Here is a 17500-nt window from a genome sequence, read left to right as displayed (position 1 = left end):
ATGCTACACACACTTATCTTAAGTGAGATGCTATAACTCGATGACACGGGAATGTCCAGTTTCTTTTCTTTTTTTTTCTTTTTTTTTTTTCTTTTTTTATAAATGGTAAACATAACACATTCGTATTTCTTAATTCTCTATAGTTAATCATGATATATATTGTGTATATTTATTACTTTGAAAACCTTTAAAATCGATAAATCTTCTTCTCTTTCTTTTTCTTCTAATTAAATTTGAAAAATAATAGTCTACATTAATATTAATAGACATGTTATATTATTTTGTATCTGTACTTTCGAAATCTTTTTAATTATATATATATATTTTTTTTTTCTTCTTTTTCTTTTCTTATAAAAAAAATACGTCAGTCTTATTAGTAGCTTGAAGTTATTCGTGGGGAAAGAAAAAAAAAAAAAAAAAAAAAAAAAAAAAAAAAACTTTTCATGAAATTAAAAATATTATCGAAAGAGAATTCGATTATTTTTATAAGTTAGTTTACGTCGATTAAAAGGGAAAATACGTTGTAATAATTAGTGTTACGACCAAAACAAAAAAAAAAGAATACTGATGATTATTTCCACGGGACGGATTCTAATGACCATTGCTGTTCGACGTTTCCATTGCAATCTGCTATCACAAGACCCTCCTTTGTATCGGCCACATATTGAAGACACATTTCGGAAGACTTATGTAAAATTATTCTTTTCTAAAAGATAGAAAGAAAAAAAGAAAAAAAGAAAGAAAGAAAGAAAAAAAAAAAGGAAGATAGATAAATAATCATTATCGTTCATTAATGTCAATAATCATGAAAGTAACGATCAAAATCATTTGAAATAAAAAAATAGTCTACGCTATTTTTTTAAATTATTAAAATTACATAAAGGAATTATTTTTCTTTCTCTTTTTCAACAATAAAATATACTTATTTTGTTTTTTTTTTTTTTTTTTTTTAATGTTCCTTTCATTATAGATAAATCATTTAGAAGATAACTTTTAGAATTAACTTTCATAATTATATTTAAAAATGATAGGTTCGTATAATAATATTATTTTATAAAAAAAAAAAAAGAAAAAAAAATTACTTCGAAGAGAACCTATGTTGAATGCTATGTACATATATATATATATATATATATATATATATATATATATATATATATATATATATATATATATATATATATATATATATATATATATATATATATATATATATATATATATATATATTTCATTGATCTTACCTTTTCGTCGTATCGCCATTTTTGTTTATCGAGACCATTACAAGCCATTATTTTTACTCTTGGCCTTGTATGTAACGTATCGTGTTCAGGTGCATCCAAGCAAACACTTTCGTCCGTCATTACAACGCCAGTTTTAGTCATGATGAACATTTGAGCAAGAATCGAACGTGACACGCACGGCTCGAGAACGGCATATGCTGAAGGCTGAGAGTACGAAGCTTTTGACAGAGGACGCATGATGCATTTCCTTGTAATCACGTGTACGATCTATATACGAAATTTTCTTCGATTATATATATATATTTTTTTTAAAGGTTTAACCACTTGCTGTGGAAAGAAATTCACGATTGCGCGTGCCGGAATAGTCGAGTGCAAATTACTTTGGGACGCGTTCAAGATTCTACATTGTCTTGTCTTTTATTTGTGCAAATAATATCACTGGCTTCATTATCACTTTCTATTTTACAGTCTGAAATCAATACTGATAATTTTACACGATTAAATGCAAAATTATCAGTGCATTTTTCTTTCTGCAACAAATGCCTGACGACGTGTGTAACACGTCACTGGCGTTCCGATAACAGAAGGATCTCGACGTGTTACACACGTCGATGGCGTTCCGGTAACAGGATTTCGACGTGTGTAACACGTCGTGGCATTCCGACAACAGAAGGATCTCGACGTGTTACACACGTCGCTGGCGTTCCGGTAACAGAAGGATCTCGACGTGCGTGGCACGTCTTTCCACCGCAAGTGTGATTAAAAAGAGATAATGCCGATGGAGACCTTGCCGAAAAATCGATTATCCTTTGGAAAAAAATGTTCAGGCCAAACGTTGTCCAAATACCATTCGAAATTCTTACATCGTAATTTTTCTCGCAAAGCTAATCTCGATCTAACTTGTTGTTTGTCCCTTAATCTGGCTGCCTCTATAATATAAAATAATATCGATTAATAATATAACATATGATAGTTTGATAATTAGGTTAAAAAAACAAAGAAAAAAAAGATATACATTAGATGCATTTTAATAATTTTAAAAAGTTTAATTTAAAAATTGACATATTGAACTTTTTGAATGAATTAAAATTAATAAAAGGATCATTCTCACCGGGATTGAATTTGAAATAAAATTCGGCCCACTCGTCCATCCATACCAAAGCTACTCTGGCAAGATTCCCATAGAGTATTTCACCAACACCACCAGGGAATGTATATGGCGATGATTTTCGAAATAAATGACCGACGTGCGAACAAGGAGCAATTTCTATGCTACCGCCGCATTGCCAAACACGAAAGGACAGTTCTAAATTTTCACCACCCCAAATGCGCATTTGATCGTCGTAACTACCCAATTCAAAAAAATAATCTCTATTCATTGAAAATAATCCACCTGCCATGGCGGGTGTTCTAAATGGTTCTACCATGTTCTCACGTCTTTCTTTTAAAAGTCGACCATTCAGTGCTAACCAACGAAAATGCAAATCCCAATTGAACGCTCCCCAATGTAATTCCAATGATCTATACGATAAATAATGAATTCTATTAAATTAATACGATGTAAAATATTTGATATGAAAATATTTGATACGAAAAAAGAAAAAAAAAAAGAAAAGAAAAACATACCGTGTATAACTGAACGTATCGTCGTTGATAATGTCGATAACAGGTGATACTACACGAGTTCTGTTCTTTGCTACAGCTTCTAACAATGGTTCCAACCATCCTACAAACGTCATAATATTTAATTATATACAATGTCTGTATTAATAAATTTTAATTGATCATCGAAAGATAACGTGATCAGATTTGCAAAAGCTTACCTACCAACCGTACATTCGCAATGGGCATCAAGAAAAGTGAGTACTTCACCTTTGGCTTCCTTTGCTCCTAAAAGTCTAGCATTAATCAAACCTATACGTTTTTCTGAGCGTAATACTTTAGTTGAAACGCTCAATGTCCTTACATATTCGTCCAATGGTTCTTTTAAAAATTCTAATCATACAATACATATAGATAAATTTAATATATATATATATATATATATATACACATAAATATAATTTTATATTTTCATTATGATAATTAATAATTATTACCTCTATCACTGTCATCATCAACGAGTATTATTTCTTTTAATAATTTTTTTGACGATCTATTAATAACACTATGAACTGTTCTCAATAATGTACTCCATGCTTCATTATGAAATACTATAATTATCGACGTTCTAGGAAGATCGACTAAATTCATATACCTTGTAATGCATCTAATGATGAATGAAGAGAGAGGAAGAGAAAAAAAAATGTACGCAAACAAAAAAAATAATGATAATAAATTAAGTACTATTATATGACATTTTATGACCTATTTTACCTACCTCTTTTTTCTTACATCGGGTAAAGAACGATTTAATGGTATTCTATCACTCGCCATTAAATTGAAACGATTTATTTGATAGAGCTGTTGCATTTTGATGAAATGTTTAGATGATATTATAACTGGTTCTCCATTTCTACCTTCAAACGGACGGGGATCGAACATATTTTTATTAATAATATCTAAAACACACAAACAATATAAATTACATATATATATATGTGTGTGTGTGTGTTGCGTATGTGTCTGTGTGTGTATAAAATTATACATAGTTTGTTAGCAATGAATATATTCGATTTTACCTTTTGTAATGTTTGGAGTTTTCAATGGATCTACAGAATCTCCTATGTAACGACCTACTACCACATGAATACCCCGACGATCTAAATAATCTTGTCGATCATTCATAAATCTAGAAATAAATAATGATAATTAATTATCATTAAATAATATATTATATATATATATATATAATTATGGAAAAATGTTACTCACTTTAAGGAGACAATATCATTAGATCTGATTCCTTTAGATTTCTCTTTGCTTTTTGACCAAATTATAAATATTCCAATAACAATTATAATTGTAATGACTATCATATAAAAACGACATATTTTTCTTAATCTTGGTAGCATATTGTAGATCAAATGATCATTATTTATTATCAGCTTGAGATTGATAATGTATTAATGATTAAATTATTCATGCGGCTTCTCTTTTTAATATTTTACATGAGAATATAGATATATATATATATAGATATATAATGTGTAAATTTATCAAAACATAATTTCCCTTATCATCCTTCTTTTAATGATTAGGTCAAGTCATTGCAATCATATCATTTTGATTAGTTATTGTGTCATCTAGAAAATAATAAAACATAAAACTTTATGAATGTGATTAATTCTCTGCAATAGTTTATTATTCAATGAGATATTTAATATGAAAGAAAGCTACACTTTTAATTTGTAATAACAAAAAAAAAAAAGTAGTAATAATAAAAAAGTAATAAGTAAATATGGATGAAGTAATATTCTTAGAAATAATATAATATTGGAACTTTGATCAGATATAGAAATATAAAAGAAATATCACAAGAACATTTCATTTTAAGCAACAATTAGAAACTAAATAATATTTGAGTTAAATATAAACAATTTAAGTTATATAAATTGTTGTTATAGAGACAATTTTATTAGAAAAAGTGATAATTGTAGGATCAATGATTTAAAATAATATCATACTACAAAATTCATAAATACTAATATTACTATCAGTATTTTAATAAAAGAATTGAAGACATTAGTCAACAATTCAGATATTAGTCAATCAACACATTTTAAATTATATTTTAATTATAAAACGCAATTGTCTTACATAAATACAGAATACTTCATCTAACCTAACTATATAAGATAAAGTAAAGTATAACTTTATATAAAATTAGTATAATATAATTCATCAAAATTCCACAAATCTCGAAGGAAACACAAGAATGTATAAACATATTATTACAAATTAATGTAATTTTAATGTAACTATTAAAACAAATTATATTTTTCAATTATATTACATTGACTCGAAAAAAAAACGAGATAATTTGATATATACTAAATTATTTTAACAGCCTATTTAAGTAAACGAAAAATAACTTCTCTTAATCATATTATTCCCAACAAAAAACATTATAATATTCTTGAATCTCGAATACCTGACAAGTAATCCTTTAACACTCGACAAAAAATTTCTGGACTTCAAGATTCCTACTTTATCGATAAATATCAGAATACATGAAACATAAGTATTATATTTATCTTGTAATAAAATAAAAAACAAAATAAAAACATTAAACAAAAAAAGAAATGCAATATGTCTTCTACTAATACCAAACATTAATATATTCCAAATTAATTTTTTTATTTCAAAATTCTAATAATGCGAAAAATATTCCCGTAAATCATGACAGGTGTCAGCCCGAGAAATTGAAAAACATGTTGGTAAGTTATAATATTCTATTCTAATATACTATTCGAAAATTCCAACCGAGAAATTCTCCCATAAATCACGATCATAATAGGATCTGATGAGAAATAATCCAGAAGAAATAGAATGCAGAATCGAACCACAGAAAGGTAAGTTATATTCTCCTGTTCAAAAATCCTAATTACAGGGACCGCGAAGAATTTTCCCGTAAAACTGGAATTGTAACAGGATAATATGACACGCGAAGAGGTGGCACGCGAGAACGTACCACCTCCTGGTAAGTTATATTCTCCAGTTCAAGAATCCAAATTACAGGGACAGCGAAAAATTTTCCCGTAAAACCGGATTTGTAACAGGATCATATGACTTGCAAGGAGGTAGCACGTTCTCGCGTACCACCTCCTGGTAAGTTATATTCTCCTGTTCAAAAATCCAAATTACAGGGACCGCGAAAAATTTTCCCGTAAAACTGGAATTGTAACAGGATCATATGACACGCGAAGAGGTGGCACGCGAGAACGTACCACCTCCTGGTAAGTTATATTCTCCTGTTCAAAAATCCAAATTACAGGGACCGCGAAAAATTTTCCCGTAAAACTGGAATTGTAACAGGATCATATGACACGCGAAGAGGTGGCACGCGAGAACGTACCACCTCCTGGTAAGTTATATTCTCCTGTTCAAAAATCCAAATTACAGGGACCGCGAAAAAATTTCCCGTAAAACTGGAATTGTAACAGGATCATATGACACGCGAAGAGGTGGCACGCGAGAACGTACCACCTCCTGGTAAGTTATATTCTCCTGTTCAAAAATCCAAATTACAGGGACCGCGAAAAATTTTCCCGTAAAACTGGAATTGTAACAGGATCATATGACACGCGAAGAGGTGGCACGCGAGAACGTACCACCTCCTGGTAAGTTATAATCTCCTGTTCAAAAATCCAAATTACAGGGACCGCGAAAAATTTTCCCGTAAAACCGGATTTGTAACAGGATCATAGGACTTGCGAGGAGGTAGCACGTTCTCGCGTACCACCTCCTGGTAAGTTATATTCTCCTGTTGAAAAATCCAAATTACAGGGACCGCGAAAAATTTCCCCGTAAAACTGGAATTGTAACAGGATCATATGACACGCGAAGAGGTGGCAGGCGAGAACGTACCACCTCCTGGTAAGTTATAATCTCCTGTTCAAAAATCCAAATTACAGGGACCGCGAAAAATTTTCTCGTAAAACTGGAATTGTAACAGGATCATATGACACGCGAAGAGGTGGCACGCGAGAACGTACCACCTCCTGGTAAGTTATATTCTCCTGTTCAAAAATCCAAATTACAGTGACAGCGAAAAATTTTCCCGTAAAACTGGAATTGTAACAGGATCATATGACACGCGAAGAGGTGGCACGCGAGAACGTACCACCTCCTGGTAAGTTATATTCTCCTGTTCAAAAATCCAAATTACAGGGACCGCGAAAAATTTTCCCGTAAAACCGGATTTGTAACAGGATCATAGGACTTGCGAGGAGGTAGCACGTTCTCGCGTACCACCTCCTGGTAAGTTATATTCTCCTGTTCAAAAATCCAAATTACAGGGACCGCGAAAAATTTTCCCGTAAAACTGGAATTGTAACAGGATCATATGACACGCGAAGAGGTGGCACGCGAGAACGTACCACCTCCTGGTAAGTTATATTCTCCTGTTCAAAAATCCAAATCACAGGGACCGCGAAAAATTTTCCCGTAAAACCGGATTTGTAACAGGATCATATGACTTGCGAGGAGGTAGCACGTTCTCGCGTACCACCTCCTGGTAAGTTATATTCTCCTGTTCAAAAATCCAAATTACAGGGACCGCGAAAAATTTTCCCGTAAAACTGGAATTGTAACAGGATCATATGACACGCGAAGAGGTGGCACGCGAGAACGTACCACCTCCTGGTAAGTTATAATCTCCTGTTCAAAAATCCAAATTACAGTGACAGCGAAAAATTTTCCCGTAAAACCGGATTTGTAACAGGATCATATGACTTGCAAGGAGGTAGCACGTTCTCGCGTACCACCTCCTGGTAAGTTATATTCTCCTGTTCAAAAATCCAAATTACAGGGACCGCGAAAAATTTTCCCGTAAAACTGGAATTGTAACAGGATCATATGACACGCGAAGAGGTGGCACGCGAGAACGTACCACCTCCTGGTAAGTTATATTCTCCTGTTCAAAAATCCAAATTACAGTGACAGCGAAAAATTTTCCCGTAAAACCGGATTTGTAACAGGATCATATGACTTGCGAGGAGGTAGCACGTTCTCGCGTACCACCTCCTGGTAAGTTATATTCTCCTGTTCAAAAATCCAAATTACAGGGACCGCGAAAAATTTTCCCGTAAAACTGGAATTGTAACAGGATCATATGACACGCGAAGAGGTGGCACGCGAGAACGTACCACCTCCTGGTAAGTTATATTCTCCTGTTCAAAAATCCTAATTACAGGAACCGCGAAAAATTTTCCCGTAAAACCGGATTTGTAACAGGATCATATGACTTGCAAGGAGGTAGCACGTTCTCGCGTACCACCTCCTGGTAAGTTATATTCTTCTGTTCAAAAATCCAAATTACAGGGACCGCGAAAAATTTTCCCGTAAAACTGGAATTGTAACAGGATCATATGACACGCGAAGAGGTGGCACGCGAGAACGTACCACCTCCTGGTAAGTTATATTCTCCTGTTCAAAAATCCAAATCACAGGGACCGCGAAAAATTTTCCCGTAAAACCGGATTTGTAACAGGATCATAGGACTTGCGAGGAGGTAGCACGTTCTCGCGTACCACCTCCTGGTAAGTTATATTCTCCTGTTCAAAAATCCAAATTACAGGGACCGCGGAAAATTTTCCCGTAAAACTGGAATTGTAACAGGATCATATGACACGCGAAGAGGTGGCACGCGAGAACGTACCACCTCCTGGTAAGTTATATTCTCCTGTTCAAAAATCCAAATTACAGTGACAGCGAGAAATTTTCCCGTAAAACTGGAATTGTAACAGGATCATATGACACGCGAAGAGGTGGCACGCGAGAACGTACCACCTCCTGGTAAGTTATATTCTCCTGTTCAAAAATCCAAATTACAGGGACCGCGAAAAATTTTCCCGTAAAACTGGAATTGTAACAGGATCATATGACACGCGAAGAGGTGGCACGCGAGAACGTACCACCTCCTGGTAAGTTATATTCTCCTGTTCAAAAATCCAAATTACAGTGACAGCGAAAAATTTTCCCGTAAAACCGGATTTGTAACAGGATCATATGACTTGCGAGGAGGTAGCACGTTCTCGCGTACCACCTCCTGGTAAGTTATATTCTCCTGTTCAAAAATCCAAATTACAGGGACCGCGAAAAATTTTCCCGTAAAACTGGAATTGTAACAGGATCATATGACACGCGAAGAGGTGGCACGCGAGAACGTACCACCTCCTGGTAAGTTATATTCTCCTGTTCAAAAATCCTAATTACAGGAACCGCGAAAAATTTTCCCGTAAAACCGGATTTGTAACAGGATCATATGACTTGCAAGGAGGTAGCACGTTCTCGCGTACCACCTCCTGGTAAGTTATATTCTCCTGTTCAAAAATCCAAATTACAGGGACCGCGAAAAATTTTCCCGTAAAACTGGAATTGTAACAGGATCATATGACACGCGAAGAGGTGGCACGCGAGAACGTACCACCTCCTGGTAAGTTATAATCTCCTGTTCAAAAATCCAAATCACAGGGACCGCGAAAAATTTTCCCGTAAAACCGGATTTGTAACAGGATCATAGGACTTGCGAGGAGGTAGCACGTTCTCGCGTACCACCTCCTGGTAAGTTATATTCTCCTGTTCAAAAATCCAAATTACAGGGACCGCGGAAAATTTTCCCGTAAAACTGGAATTGTAACAGGATCATATGACACGCGAAGAGGTGGCACGCGAGAACGTACCACCTCCTGGTAAGTTATAATCTCCTGTTCAAAAATCCAAATTACAGGGACCGCGAAAAATTTTCCCGTAAAACCGGATTTGTAACAGGATCATATGACTTGCAAGGAGGTAGCACGTTCTCGCGTACCACCTCCTGGTAAGTTATATTCTCCTGTTCAAAAATCCAAATTACAGGGACCGCGGAAAATTTTCCCGTAAAACTGGAATTGTAACAGGATCATATGACACGCGAAGAGGTGGCACGCGAGAACGTACTACCTCCTGGTAAGTTATATTCTCCTGTTCAAAAATCCAAATTACAGGGACCGCGAAAAATTTTCCCGTAAAACCGGATTTGTAACAGGATCATATGACTTGCAAGGAGGTAGCACGTTCTCGCGTACCACCTCCTGGTAAGTTATATTCTCCTGTTCAAAAATCCAAATTACAGGGACCGCGAAAAATTTTCCCGTAAAACTGGAATTGTAACAGGATCATATGACACGCGAAGAGGCGGCACGCGAGAACGTACCACCTCCTGGTAAGTTATAATCTCCTGTTCAAAAATCCAAATTACAGTGACAGCGAAAAATTTTCCCGTAAAACTGGAATTGTAACAGGATCATATGACACGCGAAGAGGTGGCACGCGAGAACGTACCACCTCCTGGTAAGTTATATTCTCCTGTTCAAAAATCCAAATTACAGGGACCGCGAAAAATTTTCCCGTAAAACCGGATTTGTAACAGGATCATAGGACTTGCGAGGAGGTAGCACGTTCTCGAGTACCACCTCCTGGTAAGTTATATTCTCCTGTTCAAAAATCCAAATTACAGGGACCGCGAAAAATTTTCCCGTAAAACTGGAATTGTAACAGGATCATATGACACGCGAAGAGATGGCACGCGAGAACGTACCACCTCCTGGTAAGTTATATTCTCCTGTTCAAAAATCCAAATTACAGGGACCGCGAAAAATTTTCCCGTAAAACCGGATTTGTAACAGGATCATATGACTTGCAAGGAGGTAGCACGTTCTCGCGTACCACCTCCTGGTAAGTTATATTCTCCTGTTCAAAAATCCAAATTACAGGGGCCGCGAAAAATTTTCCCGTAAAACTGGAATTGAAACAGGATCATATGACACGCGAAGAGGTGGCACGCGAGAACGTACCACCTCCTGGTAAGTTATAATCTTCTGTTCAAAAATCCAAATTACAGGGACCGCGAAAAATTTTCCCGTAAAACCGGATTTGTAACAGGATCATATGACACGCGAAGAGGTGGCACGCGAGAACGTACCACCCCCCGGTAAGTTATATTCTCCTGTTCAAAAATCCAAATTACAGGGACCGCGAAAAATTTTCCCGTAAAACCGGATTTGTAACAGGATCATATGACTTGCAAGGAGGTAGCACGTTCTCGCGTACCACCTCCTGGTAAGTTATATTCTCCTGTTCAAAAATCCAAATTACAGGGACCGCGAAAAATTTTCCCGTAAAACTGGATTTGTAACAGGATCATAGGACTTGCGAGGAGGTAGCACGTTCTCGCGTACCACCTCCTGGTAAGTTATATTCTCCTGTTCAAAAATCCAAATTACAGGGACCGCGAAAAATTTTCCCGTAAAACTGGAATTGAAACAGGATCATATGACACGCGAAGAGGTGGCACGCGAGAACGTACCACCTCCTGGTAAGTTATAATCTCCTGTTCAAAAATCCAAATTACAGGGACCGCGAAAAATTTTCCCGTAAAACCGGATTTGTAACAGGATCATATGACTTGCAAGGAGGTAGCACGTTCTCGCGTACCACCTCCTGGTAAGTTATATTCTCCTGTTCAAAAATCCAAATTACAGGGACCGCGGAAAATTTTCCCGTAAAACTGGAATTGTAACAGGATCATATGACACGCGAAGAGGTGGCACGCGAGAACGTACTACCTCCTGGTAAGTTATATTCTCCTGTTCAAAAATCCAAATTACAGGGACCGCGAAAAATTTTCCCGTAAAACCGGATTTGTAACAGGATCATATGACTTGCAAGGAGGTAGCACGTTCTCGCGTACCACCTCCTGGTAAGTTATATTCTCCTGTTCAAAAATCCAAATTACAGGGACCGCGAAAAATTTTCCCGTAAAACTGGAATTGTAACAGGATCATATGACACGCGAAGAGGCGGCACGCGAGAACGTACCACCTCCTGGTAAGTTATAATCTCCTGTTCAAAAATCCAAATTACAGTGACAGCGAAAAATTTTCTCGTAAAACTGGAATTGTAACAGGATCATATGACACGCGAAGAGGTGGCACGCGAGAACGTACCACCTCCTGGTAAGTTATATTCTCCTGTTCAAAAATCCAAATTACAGGGACCGCGAAAAATTTTCCCGTAAAACCGGATTTGTAACAGGATCATAGGACTTGCGAGGAGGTAGCACGTTCTCGAGTACCACCTCCTGGTAAGTTATATTCTCCTGTTCAAAAATCCAAATTACAGGGACCGCGAAAAATTTTCCCGTAAAACTGGAATTGTAACAGGATCATATGACACGCGAAGAGATGGCACGCGAGAACGTACCACCTCCTGGTAAGTTATATTCTCCTGTTCAAAAATCCAAATTACAGGGACCGCGAAAAATTTTCCCGTAAAACCGGATTTGTAACAGGATCATATGACTTGCAAGGAGGTAGCACGTTCTCGCGTACCACCTCCTGGTAAGTTATATTCTCCTGTTCAAAAATCCAAATTACAGGGGCCGCGAAAAATTTTCCCGTAAAACTGGAATTGAAACAGGATCATATGACACGCGAAGAGGTGGCACGCGAGAACGTACCACCTCCTGGTAAGTTATAATCTCCTGTTCAAAAATCCAAATTACAGGGACCGCGAAAAATTTTCCCGTAAAACCGGATTTGTAACAGGATCATATGACTTGCAAGGAGGTAGCACGTTCTCGCGTACCACCTCCTGGTAAGTTATATTCTCCTGTTCAAAAATCCAAATTACAGGGACCGCGAAAAATTTTCCCGTAAAACTGGATTTGTAACAGGATCATAGGACTTGCGAGGAGGTAGCACGTTCTCGCGTACCACCTCCTGGTAAGTTATATTCTCCTGTTCAAAAATCCAAATTACAGGGACCGCGAAAAATTTTCCCGTAAAACTGGAATTGTAACAGGATCATATGACACGCGAAGAGGTGGCACGCGAGAACGTACTACCTCCTGGTAAGTTATATTCTCCTGTTCAAAAATCCAAATTACAGGGACCGCGAAAAATTTTCCCGTAAAACCGGATTTGTAACAGGATCATATGACTTGCAAGGAGGTAGCACGTTCTCGCGTACCACCTCCTGGTAAGTTATATTCTCCTGTTCAAAAATCCAAATTACAGGGACCGCGAAAAATTTTCCCGTAAAACTGGAATTGTAACAGGATCATATGACACGCGAAGAGGTGGCACGCGAGAACGTACCACCTCCTGGTAAGTTATATTCTCCTGTTCAAAAATCCAAATTACAGGGACCGCGAAAAATTTTCCCGTAAAACTGGAATTGTAACAGGATCATATGACACGCGAAGAGGTGGCACGCGAGAACGTACTACCTCCTGGTAAGTTATATTCTCCTGTTCAAAAATCCAAATTACAGGGACCGCGAAAAATTTTCCCGTAAAACCGGATTTGTAACAGGATCATATGACTTGCAAGGAGGTAGCACGTTCTCGCGTACCACCTCCTGGTAAGTTATATTCTCCTGTTCAAAAATCCAAATTACAGGGACCGCGAAAAATTTTCCCGTAAAACTGGAATTGTAACAGGATCATATGACACGCGAAGAGGTGGCACGCGAGAACGTACCACCTCCTGGTAAGTTATATTCTCCTGTTCAAAAATCCAAATTACAGGGACCGCGAAAAATTTTCCCGTAAAACTGGAATTGTAACAGGATCATATGACACGCGAAGAGGTGGCACGCGAGAACGTACCACCTCCTGGTAAGTTATATTCTCCTGTTCAAAAATCCAAATTACAGGGACCGCGAAAAATTTTCCCGTAAAACCGGATTTGTAACAGGATCATATGACTTGCAAGGAGGTAGCACGTTCTCGCGTACCACCTCCTGGTAAGTTATATTCTCCTGTTCAAAAATCCAAATTACAGGGACCGCGAAAAATTTTCCCGTAAAACTGGAATTGTAACAGGATCATATGACACGCGAAGAGGTGGCACGCGAGAACGTACCACCTCCTGGTAAGTTATAATCTCCTGTTCAAAAATCCAAATTACAGTGACAGCGAAAAATTTTCCCGTAAAACCGGATTTGTAACAGGATCATATGACTTGCAAGGAGGTAGCACGTTCTCGCGTACCACCTCCTGGTAAGTTATATTCTCCTGTTCAAAAATCCAAATTACAGGGACCGCGAAAAATTTTCCCGTAAAACTGGAATTGTAACAGGATCATATGACACGCGAAGAGGTGGCACGCGAGAACGTACCACCTCCTGGTAAGTTATATTCTCCTGTTCAAAAATCCAAATTACAGGGACCGCGAAAAATTTTCCCGTAAAAGCGGATTTGTAACAGGATCATATGACTTGCAAGGAGGTAGCACGTTCTCGCATACCACCTCCTGGTAAGTTATATTCTCCTGCTCATAAATTTAATTTACATTGTTTGAAAATCTTTCCCGCAAATTAAGTTTTTCATGAGGACTTGACGAAATAAGGAAATCGAGAAGGATACATTTAATTTTTAATCACAATAATTGTTTATTTTCTCTTTAATTATTTACATATACAAAATACATTGTATTTGCTTATTATAAGGTAGCTTACTTTATTATAATAAGTTGCGATATAATATAATACAATATTGTACATTTTATATTATTTAATGTAAAATTATTTAAGTAAAATTATATAACACAGTATAATGTAATCTAGAATATTTATATTTATATATATATATATATATATATATATATATATATATATATATATATATATATATATATATATTAGCAGTTTAGTAAAGAATTATAAGTTGTTTTTATTTTGGTTCTACTGTTCATTTATTCGTGATTGATATCGATACATCATTGTGGATTTAACTTCTGTTTGCACGATTTCCCCATCCTCTACGATGCATATCCTTATATTCATCCATTGCACGGTTTTGTTCTAAAAGCTGTGGATCATCCTTTTCTATCTTTTCTTCCTTTTGTATATCTTCTAATTCTTGTGAATTATCATCACCATCACGAATTGCTAAATCTTGCAAACATGTAGAATTTATTTGATTACGTGCTGATGCATCAGGCCAACTGAAAAAGAAATGAATTAAGATATTTTTATTTTTCATAGTTGCTTGAATTATTTTAATTTTATTTAGATAGAAAAATTCGATACTTACTCTCCATCCTTAACTCTTTGGTCATAAAATTCCTGAACAGTTAATACTGGAAGACTAGGATATCCAGCCCCATAAACTTTCTTTTGCAACTCATTTCGAGTAATAATAATTGGTTGAAGTTTATTACTAGATGATTTAAATTTTTGCGAAGAATGAGATGTCATTGTCTCTGAACGTCCCACTTTTTGCATATGCTCCAAAATAGGTTTCTCAGCAGCTATCGAACTCAATTCCTCAATTGTTTGATTTATGTATAATTTCAAAAGGGTAATGAAGTATTCTCTTTTATTATCTTCATCGATATTTGGATTATCCATATTTTTTTGCAATACATCTAAACATGTTTCCAATTCCTTCTGTTCTTTATATCTTTGTAGCTTTGTATTTCGACGAGAAACCTATGGAAATATATAAAAATTTATGAACACATTATTACTCAAATTATTTTTGTTAATATTACGATTAATTATTATTAGAAATTACCATTTCCGTGATCATCTCAGCATTACTTTTTACTCTGTCATTAGAAGTACCATTATTATCTTCCTCTGATTTAGTTTCAAGAATATTTATATCTGTGAGCTCATATGCTTTTACTCTCTTTAAAAAATCAACGAAATAGATCTCTGCTACTTTGACGAGATGCATTCTGTCATCATTACCGCATATTTTAGTAATTAGAGTACCAAGAAGAGCCGGCAATAGAAGATATTTGAGATGTTCCGTTGATACTTCATCGATAGTTTCATTTTCACTGAACATGTCCACTAGAGATACGAATCTTGTTAAATCTTCAAACATATTCATTGCTTTCCTGATGTCAGACTATACGAGTAACAAATGTATAGAAACTTATAATAAAGAACTTTGTTTCAAGCTGTAAATTTTTTTTTATATATGACAATCAAAAGAAGAGGTTAGAATAAGATATTTATTTATTTTTATTACCTGTACTTTTGGACTATTCGTAGGCTCATCCGTTTTATTAATATTATTGAATAATAGAAATGCATTGTCAAATAATTCGCCCAAGGATGCATTATCTTTTTTATTTTCTGACATGTTTATATTCGTTATTTAATTCCTCCTGATGCTGTTTCTCTTGCCTCTCAAAACAATTAGGTTATGTTCGCAATTGATCGAAAGTAAGAATGTCGATAAAGAAAACACATAAACATATCTGTAATATCTTCTTAATGTTATCGACAATAATTATTATACCATGTATGATAAAACAGTTTTTTTCTTTTTTTTTAATTTATATAAAATTAATTAAAACAAAACTGTCGATAAGTGAAACGAAAATGTCGGTACGCGTTAACGATCATCGATAAAAATACTTTCTACCTCGGATGATAAAACAGTTTTAATAATAATATTTACAAATATAAATTATATATATTAGGTTGGAAACTATGAAACGGGGATTGAATGAAAATAAATAACTAAACAAAAACGCCCGTTTCATAGCTTCCAACATAATACTTATATATTAGGTTGGAGACTATGAAACGGGCGTTGAATGAAAATAAATAACTAAACAAAAACGCCCGTTTCATAGTTTCCAACCTAATATATATATGTATATATATATATATATATATATATACAATTATAAATCTATTTCGTATGATCATTTCCAAATCATTAATTATACTTAATTAATTATTTACACGTAATCAAATCGAGGATTGGAATTGACGTTTAACGATAAAAAAAGAAATACAAAAGGAAAAAAAAAAGAAAAAAAGAAAGAGAAGACATAAAAAAGAGAAAAAAGAAAAAAGAAAGAGATAAAAAAAGATCTAGCTAGACTTCATTTCCTCTCATTCTTTTGAACTTACTTGGAACTCGTTCTTTCCTTATAAGTGAGTACGTATACTCGAGATAAGTACTTACAAAGCTTTATGCGCGGTGCTTGAAATAAATTTTAATGAAGTCCCGATTCCCTTTTTAGCGTCTAGATAGAACCTACTAAATTGGATAGAACATAAAGTAGATAAGAATTGCGTTTCAAACGTAACTGCTTCTGTTTCGACGAAATGACGTATTTGTAAGAAGAGTGGGGGGGGGGGGGGAATAAAAAGAAAAGGGAAAATCGAATGAAAAAAAAAAAAAAAAAGTACGAAAGAAAAGGAATGGAAACTCGAAATTTGATGATGTGTTATGATAAATAAATGAATAGAAACAAAAAAAAAAGAAAAAATAAAAAAAAAAAAGAAAAGAAAAGAAACAAAGAGTTCTTATTCTTCGATAAAAATTATACGATACGGGGAATTAACGATCCTATGCAAAAATGATTAAAATAACTTAATAGTCCATTTTTTACTATCTTTCTTTTCTTTTGTTTTTATTATTACTATTATTATTATTATTGTTATTATTATTATTATTATTATTATTATTATTTCTTTTCTTTCTTTCTCTCCCTCATTGCTATCCTTCTCCACAATCTGAACAAAGTAAATCCTCTGATCGATCGTATACAACGATGAAAAAGAAACGAAATAATGCG

At 35.0% G+C, this 17500-nt stretch overlaps 2 protein-coding genes across 4 annotated transcripts in view; both read right to left on the bottom strand.

Moving 5' to 3' along the window:
* The window catches only part of LOC124955738 (polypeptide N-acetylgalactosaminyltransferase 3-like), a 5762-nt gene extending 369 nt beyond the window's left edge, over positions 1-5393 (bottom strand). The window contains exons 1-11 of one of the 3 annotated variants that reach the window (XM_047510602.1): positions 5338-5393; positions 4119-4489; positions 3926-4035; positions 3625-3805; positions 3344-3513; positions 3072-3239; positions 2871-2970; positions 2356-2765; positions 2031-2173; positions 1245-1511; positions 1-706 (exon numbers count right to left, since the gene is read on the bottom strand). The exon at positions 1-706 is cut by the window's left edge and continues 200 nt beyond it. In XM_047510602.1, the coding sequence (XP_047366558.1) occupies positions 572-706; positions 1245-1511; positions 2031-2173; positions 2356-2765; positions 2871-2970; positions 3072-3239; positions 3344-3513; positions 3625-3805; positions 3926-4035; positions 4119-4258 (1824 nt within the window). In that variant the 5' untranslated portion in view covers positions 4259-4489; positions 5338-5393 and the 3' untranslated portion in view covers positions 1-571. Of the gene's footprint in view, positions 707-1244; positions 1512-2030; positions 2174-2355; positions 2766-2870; positions 2971-3071; positions 3240-3343; positions 3514-3624; positions 3806-3925; positions 4036-4118; positions 4490-5337 lie in introns of those variants that run through there. The other 2 variants (XM_047510603.1, XM_047510604.1) reach the window with 2 other exon arrangements.
* A 9187-nt stretch (positions 5394-14580) lies between these two features.
* LOC124955644 (immunoglobulin-binding protein 1) lies at positions 14581-16205 on the bottom strand. Its single transcript, XM_047510345.1, has 4 exons — positions 15934-16205; positions 15469-15810; positions 14986-15383; positions 14581-14896 (listed from the first exon to the last, which is right to left on the bottom strand). The coding sequence occupies exons 1-4, from the start codon at positions 16045-16047 to the stop codon at positions 14680-14682; spliced, it is 1071 nt and encodes a 356-aa protein (XP_047366301.1). The 5' UTR covers positions 16048-16205; the 3' UTR covers positions 14581-14679.
* Positions 16206-17500: the final 1295 nt, after the last annotated feature.

This window comes from Vespa velutina, chromosome 19 (genome assembly GCF_912470025.1).
Source record: "Vespa velutina chromosome 19, iVesVel2.1, whole genome shotgun sequence".
NCBI classification, from domain to species: Eukaryota; Metazoa; Arthropoda; class Insecta; order Hymenoptera; family Vespidae; genus Vespa; species Vespa velutina.
Note: the sequence above shows the minus strand (reverse complement) of the source record. Positions and strands in the feature narration are given on the sequence as shown.